At 43.1% G+C, this 20,707-nt stretch overlaps 1 protein-coding gene across 7 annotated transcripts in view; it reads right to left on the bottom strand.

Moving 5' to 3' along the window:
- The window catches only part of ATXN7L1 (ataxin 7 like 1), a 74,920-nt gene that overhangs the window by 23,435 nt on the left and 30,778 nt on the right, over positions 1 to 20,707 (bottom strand). For 5 of the 7 annotated variants that reach the window (XM_081211532.1, XM_081211533.1, XM_081211534.1 and 2 more), the window contains 2 exons: positions 17,357 to 17,461; positions 1,211 to 1,433 (listed from right to left, as the gene is read on the bottom strand). In XM_081211532.1, the coding sequence (XP_081067658.1) occupies positions 1,211 to 1,433; positions 17,357 to 17,461 (328 nt within the window). Of the gene's footprint in view, positions 1 to 1,210; positions 1,434 to 5,442; positions 5,540 to 17,356; positions 17,462 to 20,707 lie in introns of those variants that run through there. The other 2 variants (XM_081211537.1, XM_081211535.1) reach the window with 2 other exon arrangements.

Raw genomic sequence — 20,707 nt, 5'->3', positions numbered from 1 at the left:
GGCCGAGGGAGCCGGCGTACAGCTTCCGGGTCATGTGGCCAGCATGACTAAGCTGCTTCTTGCACTTTGACATGCTTTTGAACTGCTAGGTTGGCAGGAGCAGGGACTGAGCAATGGGAGCTCACCCTGTTGCAGGGATTCGAACCGCCGACCTTCTGATTGGCAAGTCCTAGGCTCTGTGGTTTTTGAAGATGACATTCCGTCACATGCATGGAAGTCTGTTGCAGCAGCAGGGCTGCAGGGCTGGTTACAGTCCAGAATGATAGCACAAATACAAGGATAAACGAAGTAATTGACAGTTTGATGCCTTTTAATGGTACCCAGAAATCTACTGTATCTGCTTAAGAGCTGGTTGGGCGTGCCACTAAACAAACATTTCCTATTAATGTCAATGGGGCTGCAACATGAAATGACTGGGATTTTTTTTTTAGGTGTGCGCATATGCACATGTGTTAAGTACACCCACACCCCATAGGGCATAAATGGAGGTTTCCTGCTCTTGCGCCATGAATGAATTCCCATATGTAAATAATTCACAAGGAATTAGTCAATTATAACACCACAGGCAATTGGGCAATTGGGCAGATGCAACACACAAATCATGCAGTAACAGTATTATTCTTATATACAGCTATTGTCTGGGATCCAAGTACCAAATGGGGAATTCTATACTTCCAGCTGTGCTCCTGGAGCTCCTCCTACCAAGAGCAACACCCGGAATTCAGGGGAAATTTTGGAGCAACCGTCAACACAGCACAAGGAACGAAGGAAAGGCAGGAAAGTATTGGGTGTGCAAATTCAGGGTCCTAAGTGTGGTAGCGCTTGTCCTCAACAACAGGAAGGCACCTGCAGTATTGGCATTGAAGTACCTGCTTAAAACTCACCTGTTCACTCAGACTTTCTTTGAGGGATAATTCAGCTATGTTGATAAATTCATTTGAGCTACTAATTTGTGCTATCTTTGTTTTGTGGATCTAATCTGATTGTTTATTTTATGTCATTTTGTGGTACATCACAAAAACAATATGTCCATCTTGTGATTTTCTATTTAAGACACACACACACACACACACACACACACTCTACTCCAACGCTAGAAGAGATCCATTATTCAGCCACATATTAAATTTCCGTGCCTGTTTTATAAGAAATATGGAGAAGAAAAAGGAGAAGAAACCCCCCCCAACAGTTTTCCAGAACAGTGACTTACCAAGGTTTATCCCTTGATACTTTCGAAGAAAAGACCATGTGCTGTTTGCTAGTGGAGGTAATTAGATTGTCTTTGGGCATTTTGAATGGCTTTGAGTTGTTATTGACAGGGTTATGGCCGCTGATACAGGATCTCGGTTTCATCTGTATAAATGATGCCCTGGAATTGCAGGGTGGAGAAGCTGGAGATGGGGAAGGCTTACACATTGAACCGTGTCTTCGTTCTAAAGCAGGGAGGGGAAAAGCCAGAGACAATGAATAGGCAAGACAATGGCAGTTAGGTAAGAAAAAAGAAAGAAACCCAAGCAGTATAGAAACCACAAGCCCAAATAATCCTGAATAAAACTGATTTGCTATTAAAACATTATTTATACTATAATATATATTATAATATATAGATGGCCAAAATAGAAATGGAGTACAGTGCCACACTGTGTGCTTGGTGAATCAATGCTAATGGTTATTGCTGAGCTGGTACTGAAATACAGTCCTTGGAAAAGCCAAATGGAAACCAAGTGGGACTCTTATGTCTGATGAGTGGGCTGCTTTGCAGGTATCTTCGGCCTAGATACAAGCTGTATGGATAATAAATAGAATTTTCCTTATGCATACTCAAAACATATCGGCACCTCTTCATTCTGTGCTATTCAGCTTAATAGGGTGGCCGAATAATTACAAAACAAAGCTACATTTCTCTCACAAAAATAATTCCCAACATTCCCTCCCCCCCAAGTCTTGTTTGTAGACTTGTAATTAAGAATAGAGAAGTGTTGAGACTAGGGCAAATAATTTTAGACGTGGTGGCAATTCCCATGATCTTAATGGCACATTTTTCAAATAAAAAGAGAACAGCCAAGGAAATGGCTGCTGTACATATATGTCATCATGTGATCCCATGCTAGAGCAGCAGAAAATAAAAGTAACTGGCTCACAGATCAGTTACAATCTTTGAAACAGTCCTTAACTTTTTGTCCTGACTTCCTGTGCCTGTTAGCAAACACAAAATGATGTACTATGATATGCAAAACTTCAAATTTCAGCCTTTTCATTTGCTCATGATTTGATCTGCAGTAACAGTTTGCACATACTTGTTCTCATTAGGGACCATTAATTACCACATTTATAGGAAATGCCAGGTCCTATTTTTGCAACGAAAATTTGAACTACGAACTGAATCTGAATGAACTGCCTAAGTGTTTATACTGATCAGCATTTAACTATTTATATTAACGGTCATAATCAATTAAAAACAAAAGGGCGAGAAAGACAACATTAATTCCTTCTTCAATCCTTCAGCAAAATTAAAGTGAGAAGCCCATGGACCTTAAAGGTCACATTCTGTCCGACCAATACAAGGGGAAAGGCGCTCAATGTGTCAGAGTCAAGGGCCTCTCTTAAGAATGCACTCTCTTCCATTCCTCAGCACATGCACATATCAAATGTCTAAGCTGATCTCACTGGCTGTACAGTCTCATGCATGCAAAAGCCAATACCTCGTTGTACATTTAATTCACATACACCAACGTTAAACCTGTGTGGATTAGCTTTATGTCAATAGATTATGAAGTTGGATAATCGATCTTTAGTAGCAACATGATCTCAACCGCTCAAAAATGCTCAGTGCTTACTAGAGCTCTCAAAAAGAACACAAGCCAAGTATCACAAGTAACGTTGCAAACATTAGAGAAAAGAGATAAGAAAACAGGAATGTGTGAGAAGAACAATGCCTAGAAGAATGAATATTTACGCCTTTACATTATCAAAATCTAGCATATCAGATTGTGTTTATTCATGCTACAGTCTTCAGCCAATAATTTGTGCATATGCCGGAAGAAAGTTTTGTCATTCCTGTTTATTATCCAAGGTTGTTTATTTGTATTGAATTTTGAACTTTGTGATTACCCAAGTCACCGTATGCTACAGTTGTCAGTTATTCAGAGAAAAACACAAAAAGGTGAGAGCCAAGAACTCCAAATTATTATTACTATGCTTTCGTATTTCCCCCAAGCCTTACAGATTAATTGCTGATTGGAGTGAAACAAGTCATTATCATCTCAGAATCATATGAAAAGCCCTAGGAACAACAAATGCAAAAAGGCAGGAAGTGAAGTAAATTTCAGTTGTGCAGCCACAGGATGCTAAGTCAATGGCAGAAGAGTAGAAATGAGTTACTAAAGAAAAATCTATAAAAGGAACTTGGTGGGCTAAGAATGCGACCATTTCAACCCCATTTCTGCTGATTAAAGCATTCTTCCTTACTGGACCAACCATAAAAGGCCTGCTGAGCCCCTTTTCGGTCGGTGCTTTTAAAAAAAACTTTTTAAAGATATGCTTCCACTGCCAAAGCAATCAGGCAGTGTTCCCCCCACCCTATCAGATCATGTGTGGTTGATTAAATGTATCATCTTTATCACCAACAACATTCTGTTGCAAATAATCATAGCTGCATCAGGGCAAGAGTTCTCCCATGCAATGGTGGTGGGCAGCAGTGGCGTAGCGTGGGTTGTCAGCACCCGGGGCAAGGCAAGTAATTTGCGCCCCCTAGCCCGTGGATTTGCACCCCCTAACCTCCAGATGTTGCGCCCGGTGCGGCCGGCCCCCCCTGCACCCCCCACGCTACGCCACTGGTGGGCAGTAAAAACACCAGCATAATATGGCAAATCTGATAGTATCAGCCTTGCTGCCTAATCAATGGGATAAGTTTCCTCTCTCCATTCACAGTTAGGATAATAAGAGCGCTTAGAATTCCTCCATTGGTATTCTGTCTTTTTAAAACCCCCTGTATTTTTTTTAAAGCTCTCTATAAAATATAAGACTTGGACCAGGCAGCGCTATGATGTCATTATGTTCACTGCATGACCCCTGATGGGCATGGACTATGCCGTGAAGAAGCCTTTTAAAATAAAATGAGACAGCAGCAGTAATTCAACAAATAATGGTTGCAGATAAGGTGCAAAAAATGCACGAAGTAACTGAAGGGAAGGCGTGCAGTTTGCCAGATTCTTCCAACTTACTGAAAGGGCACTTTTTACATTGAAAAATGAGCCTCATGAAAATAGAGCATAGTGTTATATGAAACCCTGCAGGTCACCACGGCCTTCCCAACATTTAAGCGCTCACAGAGTGCCAGATATGGGGACATAACTCTGTGGGCAGACAAAATACTGGGAGCAAAAGAAGAACAGAGGCAACAAAAATTTTACTTGTCTCAGGCTGGGTTACTGAGATAGAGCTCAAGTGAAAACTGGAAAATCAGGCCACCACTAACCCAGCTAGAAAGCTACTTATCAATGTTAGCTTACAAAATTGAAAACCAGAGACTCAGAGCAAGGTAGGGACTCATTTACAATGGTGTTGATGTGCTACTGCAATGTACTTCCTGTTAATATCGCAAAACTATAGATTGACACACTTCATTCGGAATTTTCATTAAGCACGCAACCAAACTGATTTCGTACAGGCATGCCCGTCATAAGTCAACAACTTTGTAGGTTACTATCTTAGTAACTGATATGACGTATGCTTCCAGTTTAAAAGGTTTAAACATTAAACCAAATGCCAAGAATATTTTAAAACAAAAAAGCATACACTTGTAATGAGCCAAATAACTTGAGTCATTGGGGAGATTAGGGATAACAGGCAGTTACTTCACAGCCAATCGCCATAAACACCTTGCTAAACACTTTCATTTTCCTTGTGACAAAGTCTAGCACACACTGTTGTCCATTAAATTAAATAACAGAAAGGAAGGAAGGGAGAGGGAAAGTCTGCTAACAAATTAGAGCGCTGTAGGAGTGGTAGAAAATATCCAAAGAAAAATGTATAACCTGAGAGAGTTGGATAAACATAGTTTCAAGTTTGGTTGAAAACAATCTTCAAACTGAATCCACTCCAATTGTATTTGCACGGTGGAAAAGGAAATGGCAGAGAGTTTAGCTTTGGCTCTTCGCGTAAACTGACAAAGGAAACAGACTGCCGGGTCGAAGAAGAGTACTGATGTTTTTGATTAAAAAAAAAACAATTTAAGAAACTTGTTAACTCCAGAGACATTAGTGGAAAACAATCAGCTGAAATACCCACCAAGTTGCACTTTTCCTGTATTGGTTACACACATTGTCTTCCGACATAAAACAGCTAAAACCTCCTCATTTCTCCTGGGGAGGGGGAAATCAACAAGAAGACACAGTATACAAAACAGCTTGCTAGAAGAAATTGTAAACTAAAAGGACTTACACTGAGGCCCAGTCTGCCAAGTTAATCCAATTCTAGGGCGACTGTAAACAACTTGTACTGCTGGAACATGAAATGATTCACGTTACGGACACTGTCAGAGAATGACAGCGATATGATTAAGTATTTTGCAAAGGCTGGAAACGAGGCAGGCGACTGCTCCAGTAAGCAGCACACTTGCAGCCGCCAACTGTTTTGACTACAGACACAAAACACCATCATTAACCAGGTTTCACACCCTACCAGTTAGACAATATAACTTTTTAAACAGCTTCAAAAAGAGAAAGACAGCTACCATGCATTATCAAAGGAAAATACTCCGCACATTAATAAAGTTTTGTTGGGGGCAAATCTCAAGGTGACTAAGCAGTGGCGTAGCGTGGGGGGTGCAGGGGGGGCCGGCCGCACCGGGTGCAACATCTGGGGGGGCGCACTCGCAGCTCTCTGCCCCTACCTGGCTCACAGGTTAGGGGGCGCAAATTACTTGCCTTGCCCCGGCTGCTGACAACCCATGCTACGCCACTGTGACTAAGTAGGGATGGTGGTAAACTTACCCCCCAATTACCATGGCCTTTTGCATTTTGAAAACACAGCTCAGGACTACCACACAATTAGGTACTGTCTGTGTACAATGTGGCTTAGCATTGGCCAGCAACTCTGTTCACACGAAGACAGCTATCTTGTCTGTTCAATCAGTCAAGAGAGCATCATTTCTTTTTCTACTGTCAAAAGTTTATTCACTGCTCCTCAGTGTTTCTCAAGCTTGAGTGACCAGCTGTTGTTGGACTACAACTCCCATCGTCACTGACCACTGGTCCTGCTAGCTAGGGATGATGGGAGTTGTGGCCCAACAACAGTGGGGGACCCAAGTTTGAGAAACACTGTGCTACATATTTTGGTGAGTTCTGCAACCAACCGATGAGGAGGCATACGCATAACAACTATTTCATTTGCTGCACAAACATATGAAACTGTCTTATATGGTGTAAGATTATTGGTCCAGCTATTCCTGGACTTCAACTCCCATAATTCCTGAACAATGGCCATGTTCGCTGAGGCTGATGGGAGTCCAAAAACACCTGTAAGGCCACAAGTTACTTGCCCCTGCTACTATTGTGACTGGCACCAGCTCTTCAAGGTCTCAAGGAGAGGTTTTTCCCCACCTTATTACCCAAGTTTCATTTATACTGAATTAACCTATAATATTTTGCATGCAAAACATGTGCTCTACCCACTGAAATATGGTTCCTCTATAGAATCAAAATCCAGCCAAATAACCCATTTGTGCATTTTATGTAAACAGAGGAGTGCCATAATGCATTCTAAAAAACCAATATATTACAAATGGTGACTAGTCATTTATACCAATAAAACCTGGTTCTGCTTTAACAGTGATCATATCTAGGGTTGGGGAATAGACGAGTGACCCCAAACTCTGAAAGTAAAGCCATGTTCCCAACAGTCCAAAGCACGCTCAAATGTTTCTGTGCATGCACTGTGGGTTGTTTTTTTTTTGTGAGGCATGCATGGAGCTTCACAAACCACCGTTTGATTCCCCACTTCAACAGTCAATTAGAAGAAGCAGAGTCTATTAGCTGAATACAGGCAACTTTCCCCTTCATTCCCACTTGATAAATTTCTACCTCCCGCATACCTTTCTCCTAAATATTTTGCCAAAGCTCCAATTCGAACTTAACTGCTACTTTTAACAAAAAGCATAAGAATGTGAAAAGCAACTTTAACCCAACCCCCTCAAAGTAAGTTGCAGTACTGCTTTCAACAGAAGCAAAAGTTCTCAATATGTGGCGGTGTCAGTAGCTGCTCTTTGTAGCTTATGGTTACAACACGTCCCCGTTTCCTGGGGACAGTCCCTGGATTTACAAATCTGTCCCCGGCCGAAATATTGGGAAATTCTGGAACAAGAGGGAGACAGACTAAAATTGCAGAGCTTTGAAAAATTGAAAAATAAAGTGCGAGATTGGCTCCATTATTATCAAATAATGGAGGCATATAATTTGGACAAAAAAGTTGGTTTCCAGGTGGAAAAATCAAAATTGGAAACAGAATTGTTAGATTCCAAAATCAAGAATTTGTCAAAAATGTATAACTTGCTGTTGAAATGGAACACTCAGGATGAAACGGTGAAATCAGCTATGATTAAATGGGCACAAGATGTTGGACATAATATAATGATGGCTGACTGGGAAGTTATGGACCACAGGTATGAAATTTACGGCATGTAATGCCCTAAGAGAAAACTTAATGAAAATGATTTATAGGTGGTACATGACACCAGTCAAGCTTGCAAAAATTTATCATATGCCTGACAATAAATGTTGGAAATGTAATGAGACTGAAGGCACATTCTTTCACCTTTGGACGTGCCCAAGGATTAAGACATTCTGGGAGATGATTTATAATGAAATGAAAAAGGTATTTAAATATACCTTCTTGAAGAAACCAGAGGCCTTTCTCCTAGGCATGGTCGGCCAAATGGTGCCAAAGAAGGATAGAACCTTTTTTATGTACGCAACAACAGCAGCAAGAATACTCATCGCGAAGTATTGGAAGACACAAGATTTGCCCACCCGGGAAGAATGGCAGATGAAGTTGATGGACTACATGGAACTGGCGGAAATGACTGGCAGAATCCGAGACCAGGGAGAGGAGTTGGTGGAAGAAGACTGGAAAAAGTTTAAAGATTATCTACAGAAATATTGTAAAATTAATGAATGTTAGAAAAATGTTGAAATGAAGTTACATGGCTTTAGTAGAAATATTATAAGGAATTAAGTACAGATAGGTTAATAGAGTATTAAAGGGGGGGAAATAAGGTTAGAATGAGTTAAGATAATTATAGGATTGAAAACAGAGGAGGATGGAAAGGAATTGCTGAAATAATTAATAGAAGTGGAATACAAAAAGGGAGGTGTGAGGAAGTCGTGGAAATAAGTGAATGAAAGATGGGATAATGAAATTGGTTGATTTATTTTATTGTCTTAATCTTGTTTTCTTAATTCAATGTGTTGTATTGTATTGTTTTTCTTTTTCTCCCCCCCCCCTTCTTTTTTCTTTTAGTGTTTTTGGAAAAATAATAAATATTATTTTTTTTAAAAAAAAAATCTGTCCCCGGATTTCATTTAACGTCCCCGGATTTATATTTTAAGTGTTGTAGATTTATTAGTAGGGAATGAATGTTGCATGATTGGTTCAACGGCACAAGACACATCATATGGGGACTTCCGGTGAGGCAAAATGGTGGGCGCCACGGCAGCGAGCAGCTCCTGAAGCCAGCCAGAGCCAACTACGCTACCAGGCTAGCCCCAACCTTGCTGCACCGCCACTGCCGCTGCTGAGGAGAGGTAGGAGAGCACTGGGAGGGCAAGGACACGTGGCAGAGCCCAGGCCCGAGCCGAGCCTATTCCACAGCTGCTAGCGCTCCAAGAGAGCAGGCTGGGGCCCAGAGGAGGGCCGCGCAACAGAGGAGACCACAGAAGAGAAGATTTTTTTATTCTATTTTTAAAAAATTAAGAATAACTTTTTTCTCTCTTTTCAAAAAAAAAGTGTCCCAGATTCTTTGAAAAAAATCTGGTAACCTTACTGTAGCTTGCTTTGTAATTACAGTGGTGCCCCGCAAGACGAATGCCTCGCAAGACGGAAAACTCGCTAGGCGAAAGAGTTTTCCGCTTTGGAGGTGCTTCGCAAAACGAATTTCCTATGGGCTTGCTTCGCAAGACGACAATGTCTTGCGAGTTCCTGCTTTTTTCCCCCTCCCCCCTTTTTCTAAGTCGCTAATCCGCTTATCAGCTGATCCGATCAGCAGATAAGCCGCTAAAAGCCGCTAATAGCGCTAATCCGCTAATCTGTCAATGGGCTTGCTTCTCAAGACGAAAAAACCGCTAGACGAAGAGAATCACAGAACGGATTCTTTTCATCTTGCGAGGCACCACTGTATTTGACAACGGAACCTACAGAAATGGCTTGAGACTGAAGGGTTAAAATTAAGGGGTGGGATCTGACAAAATCATATGCAGAACAGACCCACTGAAATCACCCTCCTTCCTAAAGCCTAATTGGTGCTTTCCCAGCTTTGGGAAGGCGGTGGGAGGGCCTAGGACCCTGCCAGAGCCTCGTGCGTCTTTTTCAAAGACTGATACTTCACTTAGCTGGCTTTGGCAAAGCAGCGCAAGGACTGGGGTGTGTGTGTCAAATTCTGGCCTTGCTGCCTCCCCCCCCCCACGAATGCACAACAAGGCAGCACGTGGCCCGCGGGTTCCATGTTGATCTGCTCCAGATCACCTTCAAAAAGTATGGAATAAACATAGCCAGGAGGAAAAGCTTGGAAAGGAGGGGTTTGTATGGACAGGGGGCAGCAAGCAGGGCAAGGGTTAAGCACCACCTTCTCCCACAGATCATATCACCTACATTAGTCAGCAGATATGGCAAAGGAACACGACCTGCCAAGGTAATATTCAGTCCCTTACTCAGCTTCCTCCAGACCATTGTGTGCAGCCTGCACACACACAAACAAGCAACCAAATCAGCCCAGAAATCCCCTGACCACATTTGTTACTCATCGCCGATGAAACTCCGGTTGCACCTCACAAGTGGGCACTGCCAACTAACTACAGAAAGAGAGCCTGTGCTTATCTCTAATTTGGTGAAATAAAATAAACAGGGCTCTAGAGAATATTAAAGTAATTCCAGGCGGAAGGAGGACACCAACCTGCAACAGTCACTCTTGTAACAGAAAAAAACAAACCCTTGAATAACAACTAATAATAAATTAAATATACATTGGAAGCCATCAGGTGATTATCAAGTGTGGAACAATAGATCTAGTATTGGATATATTTTTGTTCACGTATGACATGTTATGAGATAAATTTGCTTCAAATCTTATTCAGTTTAGGGAGGGGGCAAGGAGGGGAGAGAGGAAAGGTGAAATCTGTTTCTACACCTTACTGAGCAACACTGTTGGATGAGATTCATACAATTCTGGAAAGTTTGTTCTCATTTGCTCTGCTACTCGCTGCAGTGTTTGAGAACCAAGAAAGGCAACAGGGCAGGTTAAAATTTGAATCCAGTTTTAAAAGTGTTCTAGGACACCAGCTAATTCGCGGGCTAAACTTCCAAGTGAGATGGCAAGAATTACACCTGCAAAAATGAAAGCATTTGACTGCAGCTTTCTACTGTTAAAGCCTCCTTCAGATCCCAGAAGAGGCCAATAGTTGCAAGGCCAAATATGTAATGATATGAGCTCCTTCTGCTGGCTATGTACAGTGGTGCCTCGCAAGACGAAAAGAATCCGTTCTGTGATTCTCTTCGTCTAGCGGTTTTTTCGTCTTGCGAAGCAAGCCCATTGAAGGATTAGCGGATTAGCACTATTAGCGCTATTAGCGGCTTATCTGATGATCGGATCAGCTGATAAGCGGCTTAGCGGCTTAGAAAAAGGGGGGGAGGGAAAAAAAACCAGCAGGAACTCGCAAGACATTGTCGTCTTGCAAAGCAAGCCCATAGGAAATTCGTTTTGCGAAGCACCTCCAAAACGGAAAACTCTTTCGTCTAGCGAGTTTTCCGTCTTGCGAGGCATTCGTCTTGCGGGGCACCACTGTATATGCAAGCAGCTGAGAAGCTATGAAAATCTGAGTGTTCCAATAGAACGCTTTTCAAACGACAGGAAAAAAAACCTAAATTAAATTATTGCCACATTGGGAAATTAAATAGCCTTTTCCTCTTGTTCCTGCGCTGAAATTCCTGAATAAACCCACGGGCCGTGCAAAAATACAAAATTGAATGTAACAGTGGTCAGAGTTCCTCAGCTATGGTGTGAATAATTTCAATCCACACACTGTCTTGCAGGCACACATATTTGGAAAGACATTCCCCAGCCTCACTATTCCCCTCATATCTCTAGCATGCTATACAACTTTCTTAAAAGAAAAGAAAAATAGCTGAAAGGCATGGAAGGAAGACATCCCATGCTGGACACTCGCATCATCCCAAGGTGCCTGATGAAAGATTCAGCCACAACATAATAGCAAGCAAACAACTGTAAGAGATTTACAGCCATACCTATATGGCCTATACATTGTGCATTTTGAATTTCTTCCCCCATTCTAAAAAAAAAATCTAACTCTTATCTACACCTCATTCCTAGATCTCTTGACGAGATAAAGGTAAAGGTAAAGGGACCCCTGACCATTAGGTCCAGTCGTGGCCGACTCTGGGGTTGCAGCACTCATCTCGCTTTATTGGCCGAGGGAGCCGGCGTACAGCTTCCGGGTCATGTGGCCAGCAAGACTAAGCCGCTTCTGACTAAATCAGAGCAGCGCATGGAAACGCCATTTACCTTCCCGCCAGAGCAGTACCTATTTACCTACTTGCACTTTGACGTGCTTTTGAACTGCTAGGTTGGCAGGAGCAGGGACCGAGCAACTTATTTGTTCACAGTTGGCACATGTTCATTCTAATGCAATACTCTTTTTGGCAGGGTGGATCAACATAATTTCAAACCAGAACCTAAGTATGTTGATTGAAAGCAAATCTCGCTAATTTGAAAGGGAATGGTTTGCTGAGTAAGGATGCTTTGAGGCAGGAACTTCTCACAGTCCTGGTCTGCTTGCTTTTGTGATGAAGTGCAGAACACACTTGCTTAAGCAAGAACTGCAAACAGCAGGTACCTTTCTTCAGGAAGCTTGTGGAATTCAACTTCTGCCACATGCACACCACACATTTAAAGCACACAGTAAACCCACAATTTATGCACACTGAACTCGTGTGCATTCAGCTTTACACAAGTGGCAAAAATAAAAATAAGAAGGCAGGAAAGGGGGCAGGGTTCAGGGGAAGATTATTTTGGCCAAACCACCCACCATTGAACCCAATGGGTTTTGACTATACACAATTTTGGCTTTAGGCGAGATCCCCTGGATGTAACCCCTGTGTGAGTTACGGGCTTACTGTATTTTGTTAACAGAGCTAGCTTACAGAACCCTTAGCCATCTACAGCTCCCAGAATTATTTGGGTGTGCGCATGCATGCTTGGAATGTGTTAACGCTACAAATGTGTTTTATGTAGGGCTGCCTCTGAAGACAGTTTAGAAACTTTAGCTAGTGAGGAATTCAGTGGCCAGGTGGCTCACTGGAGAGAGATGGTTTGAGCATATTGCACCGATCCTGGTCCGACTGCACTGTCTACCAATTAGTTTCCGGGCCCAATTCAAAGTGCTGGTTTTGACCTATAAAGCCTTAAATGGCTCAGGACTGCAATGCCGCAAGGACTGCCTCTCTCCATATGAACCCTGGGATCAACTTCTGAAACTCTTTTTCGTGCCTCCTTGAGAAGTTTGGAAGGTGGCAACACGAGAACGGGGCCTTCTCTGCAGTGGCTTCCTGTCTGTGGAATGCTCTCCCCAGGGATATTCGCCTGGCACCTTCATCAGCCTTTGGCTGATTTCATTGACAAATCCTATGCACTTTTAAAACGTGGGTTTTTGGAGGGTGGGGGGTGTTGTTAGGTTGTTGTTTTAATTTTGATTATATATTTTGTGGTGCTATATTTTGATTTTGTTCTGTGAACTGTCCTGAGATCTCCGGGTATAGGGCAGTATAAAATTTTAATAATACAGTCATACCTCATATGTTACTTTTGCTTCAGGTTGAGCGTTTTCAGGTTGCGTCCTGCGGCGACCCAGAAGTAATGGAATGGGTTACTTTTGGGTTTCGCCGCTCGCACATGTGCGCAAAACGACATCACGCGCATGCGCAGAAGCGGCGAATTGCAACCCGCACAGACGCGGGTTGTATTCTGTTCAGGTTGCAAACGGGCCTCCGGAACGGATCCTGTTCGCAACCAGAGGTACCACTGTAGTAGTAGTAGTAGTAGTAGTAGTAGTAGTAGTAATAATAATAATAATAATAATATAATAATAATAATAATAATAATAATAATAATAATAATAATAAAAAATGCATACAGCCATGGACTGGCAGGTCTGTATCAGTCCTGTATTCATTGCCCCTTGGGATGTGGACTGGTGGGACCTAGCATAGGGAACAGTCCCTGACATTTCAAGGAACAGAGGCAGCCCAGCTATAAAGCAAGGGAAGACTGATTGTGGCCCAGTTCACACAGTCCTCATGCTGCACAGATGCTATGAACGGGGGGGGGGGGGGGGAGAGACAGGACTCTGTCCACCCTTCCCACTTCATAGATTCCCAGGTTGCATGTAGCATACTGACTGCAACATCTGGACCCATGTGCAATGAGTTCTACATACCCCCCTTTGCAAATGTTGAATAGTTTCTGCCTAGTAAGAAAGTAATCCAAACTTGGCCATTGAAGAGACAGGCAATTCTGATCCATGGGCATAAATATTTGTTTCAATGGTGGCTGCACAGGGATAATACCTCATGTCTGTAGGTTGTCCCCCGTGTTAATTAGTGGCAGCAATCAACAGAATGTGATTTCCTGGCCAGTCAAAAATTAATTGCAGCTGGGACCCTCTTTATCCCAAGTGTTGAATGCACAGCAAGCTCATGGGGAAATCTGCTCCTCTTTGTAGCTTCAACCTTGCGGCTAGGAAGGAGAGGCAGAAAATCAGAGGCTCGCTTTGCCTCGGCAACTTCTCTAATCTTGGCACGTACCGTGTATGCAGAGCAAGCCAATGCACATCCACCTTTACCCCTTCAGCTCACAAGTGCACTGACCTGCTCTGCTTTTGTGCCCTACAAACACTCAGAGCAGCCCCCAGGCACGGAAGAAGAAAATGAAAAGCGCAGGAAGAAGCCTCTCACTAACCCCTGTAGCTTGGAAGTACAGAAGCATTTGACTTTTGCCTCCAGGTCCAGAGACTAAGCTCACTCAACAGAACCCATCTCCCTTCTTGCCATGCCAAAGGGATGGGCGAGCCTGCAAGCAGGACCTGAGGGCAACAACTCTCTCTCCTCCTGGTATTCAGAAGCACACTGCCTCCAACAATGAAAACAAAGTGCAGTCATTAAGGTTTTCAGCTATGGATAGCCTGATTCTCCATTAAATGGGCCATCCTAGTTGGTGGCCGTTGCAACAGCTCCTGAAAGTGAATTCCATAGTTCAACTCTGCACTGTGCAAAGAAGGGTTTTCTTTCGTCTGTCCTGAACCTTCCAACATGCAGTTTCATCGGATGCCCCTGAGTTCTGGTGTTTTAGGAGAGGGAGAAAAACTTTCTCTAAGCCAAGAATAATTTGAGGCATCTCCATCACGACTCCTCTCCTCACCTTTCTCTAAACTAAAAAGCCCCCAAATGTTGCGCCAGCTTGGTCCTTGCCTGGTCTTCTCTCCTAGCCAGCAAGTGTGTTTGCGCTGCAACAGATGTTTGGTCTGTGTATCATCTGGTTGCAGTGTTTACGCTGTTTGTAGTGGGGGTTAGTGTTTTAACTGCAGGCTAAGTGAATGCAGCTGGGGTGCAGCTGTGATCTAGGGTTCGGCCCCGAAGGGGACAACACGAAAGGGATTCGCCACTTTTGATCGCCCCTTTGGGGAGATGCTCTGTCAGTCAGGGTATAGAAGTGTAGGCCTGGCACTGTGTGAGACAGGTTTGTGAGCCTCAGCCAGGGTGAGAGCCTAGCTGAGGGGAAATCTGGTTTGGTGGCGTTCCCCCTGCGTGAGAGGCAAGGCGAGGAGGGCAGCTAGTGGATTTAACATCTACCTCTGAAAGTGTGGGGTGCCTATTACCACTGGGCCTTAGTTTACTGTTCTGTGGTCCATGAATGGTGGCGTCAACAACTTTTCTGTCCAGATTTTCACTTTTTGAAATATGGCAACCCTAGGTAATGCTCCTGAGTGGAGTGGCAGTTGTGAGGCTGCTCCAATTCCAGTGGTGGTGGGCAGGGGAAAGCGTGACTGGAGTTGGGGGGCTTCATTCTTTGTTCCAGCCCTTTCACTACAGCGGAACTCTCTGTGGGATGTGAAACACAGAGCAGTCAAATACAACATTCCTAGAGTGGACATAAAAAGAGGATGTCTGGATCAGCCAGTCGGAACTTCCTGCTTCCTCCTGGGCTGGGACAGACTTCCTCTGCATGTGACCAGAGGTGGGCGTGGCCTCACCTGTGCAGGTAACAAAATACCTCCGGGAAGGCAAACCTCTCTCTCTCTCTGACTCCATTCCTCGAGGAAGCAACATCTTCTTAGCCTGAGATGCTCTCTTGGCTCCCAGCCAAGAGAGGTCAAAGGAACTATCTCCTTATGGGATAGATTCCAGGTGTATATATTTAAGTCTGCCTTCTGGGATCCTACTGTGAACAGAATGTGAGTAAACTATTTTATATACTTTTATACAAGACTGTGTCTTGTCTATCTTTTTATGAGGGAATAAAGGCGAATTACCAAGGAAACTTATTTTAGAGGCTTATACAAGCCTGGCAAAGACGTTATCCGCTGTACAAGTTTAAAAAGTTTAAAAAGTTACTCTGCTAAATTGTAGAACTTGTTAACACAAGTTGGGAAGGCTATAATTTAACAATATATCCTCTCCTGCCTCCCTGAACATTCCCACACTCTCTGGTAGCATATCCGCTGAGCCCTCTGATCTGGTGGTTCTGTTGCTGAATCACAGATCAGTCCACAACAAACTTGACTGCGGATGAGCAGACTGATTTGCCTTGTATTACTGAGACCTGGGTGAGTGAGCTGGGTGGGCTTGACCTTACCCAGCTGTGCCCTGCCTCTCGGGTTTTCGATACTGTACCAGGCTAGACTGGGGGGCGGGTGTCGAGGTGGGGATGCTGCTGTTGTCTACAAGAAGACCATCTCCTCTTGACCTTGGAATGGGCTTGGGTCTGCATCTGGTATTGAGCCAGAGAGACACATCAGGGATGCTGCTGCTCTACTGATTTCCTTGTAATCCTGACCAGACTGGTTTAGGTAGTCTCTGTTGGAGGACCCTAAAACAATAATCCTGGGTGATTTCAATATCTACACAGAGGCTTCTGTTGGGCCAGGCAAAAACTTCATGGCCTCCATGGGTCTTTCTCAGATGGTCATCAGTCCCACACACCAGGCAAGGCACACTCTTGATCTTTGCCCCAAGTGATACAAGAATGGACTGAAGATAGGGGGACTGCGATGCACTCCCTTGTCAGGGTCCGACCATTACCTGGTTAAGTTTGGACTAACAGTGGCAATTCCTCCCTGTAAGGTTGGAGAGCCCAATTGAGAGGGCTCTCAAAGACTGATGGAACTTGGTGTGTTTCTGAATGCTCTGGGCAGTTAACATGATCATTCCTGAGCATCCTCCTTGGTGTCTGGGAGCCCAAGCATCCCTTCGCTACTCTGAGGATTTCCAGACAATCTGGATGAGGACCAGAGCACAAGTGGTGCAAATCTCACTCTGCAGCAGACCTAACACTGGTCAGTACACATAACCGTGCCTACCATGTGGCAGTAATCCTTTTGGCACCTGTTGAAAGCCTGCACAGATGTTTAGAAAGTTTGTAGGAGTTTAAAATTGTTTTAGTCTATTTTATTGCAACTTTTAACCTTTTGTATGTTGTAAATTTTTGTCTTTTTCGTAAACTGCCCTGAGGTTTATTTTCTACCATCAAGCGTTATATAAATTTAATGAAACAAATAAATAAACCCCAATGAGCAGGAAGGGAAGTGCCACTTGGATTTTCTCTCCTAGGTAATAGATCTTTTTTGGACTGGCTTTGATGAGCAACAAACATGCACCTGCCATCCCACCCTTTAAAAAAAGTGTTTTCTGTGCGTTTAGGGTTCCAACCTCGGCAAGGTAAGTGAATTTCAAGTGGTTTAACAAGATGAGAAGCTCAGCTTGAAAAAGAGGAAGGAGGAAGTTAACTGCTAATGCACCATTTCTTTTGGGACATGTACAGCGAGCCCGTAATCCAGGAACAAAAGTTTTCACTTACCGCAGTGTGACTGGAAAACCTGTGGCTTGACTACCTGATTGCAGATATTGCACACTACTAGATAGAAATCATCATGAGCTGGATAATGGCCAAATAAGTGCATATCTGTGGGAAAGTTAAAAATATATATATACAAGTATTAGAAGTTGTCATTTCCAAAAAAATATATGTTTTTTTTAAAGAAAAAGTTAAAATTCTACCATACTGTATTTTAAAAAGACACTCAGGGAAAAAATATATTAGTATCACTACAAAGAAGAGAATCTTAGGAATACAGCTTTTCTAACTCTGTAAAGTCTATATATTTTTTCTTTTTAGTATACCAGGGATGGGACGTCTGATTACCTCAGTGCAAAAAACAACATGCTCAATAACTGTGACTATCAAAGGTAACTGGTGTTCAGGTAAAAGAAGAACCAATGCAATTGTCATCACCCCCATCCAAAAAGAAAAAAAGATTCAATTTCTGAAGTTATTTCAAGAAGGAAGCTTACCCAAAGTTATAGTCATATAAAGTTTGGCTCCTGATGAAATCTTAAAAGAGTGAGGAACTAGTGACAAGGCAAGACAGAAAGGGGAACAAGGAAAAATGTCCCCTGGTTGTGTTGGTAGTCACAGGAAATGTCAATGCTGATTACCAAACCTCAACCAGTATTCCCAAGGATGTGTCCTACACAACGCAGACTGAAATGAACTCCTGGCCAAGAACCCATTGTTTCCACACACATAAGCTGCTGAGGTGCAGCCTTCACTTTTCTCATTAATTTTTACAACCTAGGGGTGAGGTATAGAAATGATTGGCATAGAATTTTCCATCAACAACAAATCTGGGAGAACTCTTCAGCTAATTAGGAAACAATCAGCAAAAAAAATATATGACTAGTTTAGTCTGCCCTTGGACTTCTACATCCACGGAACAGAAATCAAATATGAGTCATGGTCTCAACACGGAGAGCAGTGATGGTGCATCTGTGCAGTAGTGACTGTGTCATCCCCAAAATCCCACTTAAAGTACTTGCAATCTCACTCCCCAGTCTCTTTTTAAAATATAGTACATGCAGCAATATACAGTAGTGCCCCGCAAGACGAATGCCTCGCAAGACGGAAAACCCGCTAGACGAAAGGGTTTTCCGTTTTTGAGCTGCTTCGCAAGACGAATTTCCCTATGGGCTTGCTTCACAAGATGTTTTCGTCTTGCGAGTGTTCCGATTTTTTTCCGCTCCCCCCCCTTTTTCTAAGCCGCTAAGCCGCTAATAGCCTTTTAGCCGCTAATCCGCTAAGCCTTTAATAGCCGCTAATCCGCTAAGCCGCTAATAGCGCTAATCCGCTAAGCGGGTTGCTTCGCAAGACGAAAAAACCGCTAGACGAAGAGACTCGCGGAACGGATTATTTTCGTCTTGCAAGGCAACACTGTACCTATAAGGCATTCTCTTTCACTCTTAAAGAAAGAGGATGATTCAGCTTAGAATGCAATGGTCAATAACTGTCAACATGAAGACTCGCAGCACTGCTTTTCACTAATAAGCATAAAAAGCTCACTGTCTGCAAATACCGCATTTACTCAAGTGTAAAGTGCCATGGAATGGAATGCACACCACAATTTTCAGAACCTTGAAACCAAAAAAAGTATTTGTTGGCAAATGTGAATGTGCCATCAAATCGAAGGCACACCTTAATTTTCACAACCTAATTTGGCCAAAAAAGGTGGGCATTAGATTCGAGTAAACACAGCATTGTGAATTCAAAGGCTTCCTTCTTCCACAGGAGGAAGGCTCTTTCAGCCAGAGGAAAGGAACCTTGGGATCCGACCCTTTGTATTTATCAGTCACCTCCAGCGACTTCAATTAGTGACCTAACAGGTTCTCAGATAAGGGGCAATTCTTAACTCTCACATGCTAATAGGCTTGCAGCGAACACCAGCCACCCTTCTGAAATATCCCTAACATTTTCTAAAAAGCCTGAACTACCAACTCCATCCATTCTTCAATGATTATGAGGTCAGTCATTCCCTGGTGTTCCATCTCTTCTCCTGCCACAATTTCAACTCTTTCTTTCTTAGCTTTAATTTTAAGCAATCGGTATTTCGATTAACCCTTGTTGAAATGAATGGTAAAGTGGAACTATGAATGGTTAGACTAACTGAGAGTTCATTTATCTCCAGCAACACCTTAAAAAAGGGGGTTATTCTGTGTACGATGTCAATGAGGTGTACACAATCCTGTATCACTACTTGTACCACTTCCAAAGTCCTGCTCTTGACTCCTAAAGCATCTTACCTATGAGAAAACAGAATTCTGTCCATTTCTCATGACAATTTTATTACAAATGCCACCAGCTTTTAATTCAAGTTGTCCAACGGAAGCCCACAAAACCCCCAGCACGCTACATTCAACAGTGGAAGAAGTTGCAGTGTTAGATGCTAACACATTCAAGGTACAATGCAGAGAAAACGCTGTGTGCCTAAGATTCGCTGAAAATAAAGCGACTGAGCCTAGAGAATATAATTGTGCACTTGAATTCTACAGACCACAATGAAATTTAGACGCTCAGTGTCCCCTAGACTGCACCCAATCCAATGAGATGATGCAATTCAACAGCCTTTATAAAGATTTACTAAAAAGGATTACAGGTTTGAAGTTTTAAAAGCACAGAGCGGCTGCACCAATGATTGCTACCACAGCTAAACACACACTTAACGAGGTGGTGGAACTTTTTCATAAGAAATCACTTTTCAGACTGAAAGGTATGAAATTTCACCTCAATAATGTGTAATTTGGGGAAAACGGCAAATAACCCAACAGTGTTGAAAGTAAAATCTGTAGGAGAGCATTGGCAGTGTTACCATCCTATCTGCAGTCAAAATATTTAGAGCTAATGCACTTAAAACCACTTCATTTCTCTCCCCCCCCCATTTGTTTCCTTCTTTTTGGTCCTCTGAGAACCATAAAGATGACTTACAACAGTGTTGTCCAAATTTTTTCAAAGAGGGCCAGATTTGATGAAGTGGAGGGTCGCGTGGGCTGTTGGGATTGAAGTTGAAGTTGTTGAGCTTTTTTGGGGGAGTGAAGTTGTTGAGGTTTTTTTTAGGATTTTACCCCAGGGAAATCAGCCACAGAGCCCCCGAAACGGACTTTGGACATGCCTGGCTTACATGCCTTTTCTTCCCTTTCTGTGTTCAAACACAGTACTTATGAGCCGGGTATCCTTCACGTCCAGCCAACATGGGGGAGTCCCTGGGGGCCCATGATAGGTGGGCACAGATGCTGTTGCCATGGGTGCTGGGAACATGGCTGCTGTTGCTCCATTCTGTGCCTTTTGGAGCAGTTTGTTTTCACCCTCCAGTTCTGGGCT

The sequence above is a fragment of the Podarcis bocagei genome (assembly GCF_964188305.1).
Source record: "Podarcis bocagei genome assembly, chromosome: 10".
NCBI classification, from domain to species: domain Eukaryota; kingdom Metazoa; phylum Chordata; class Lepidosauria; order Squamata; family Lacertidae; genus Podarcis; species Podarcis bocagei.
This window is presented reverse-complemented; position numbering and strand designations above follow the sequence as displayed.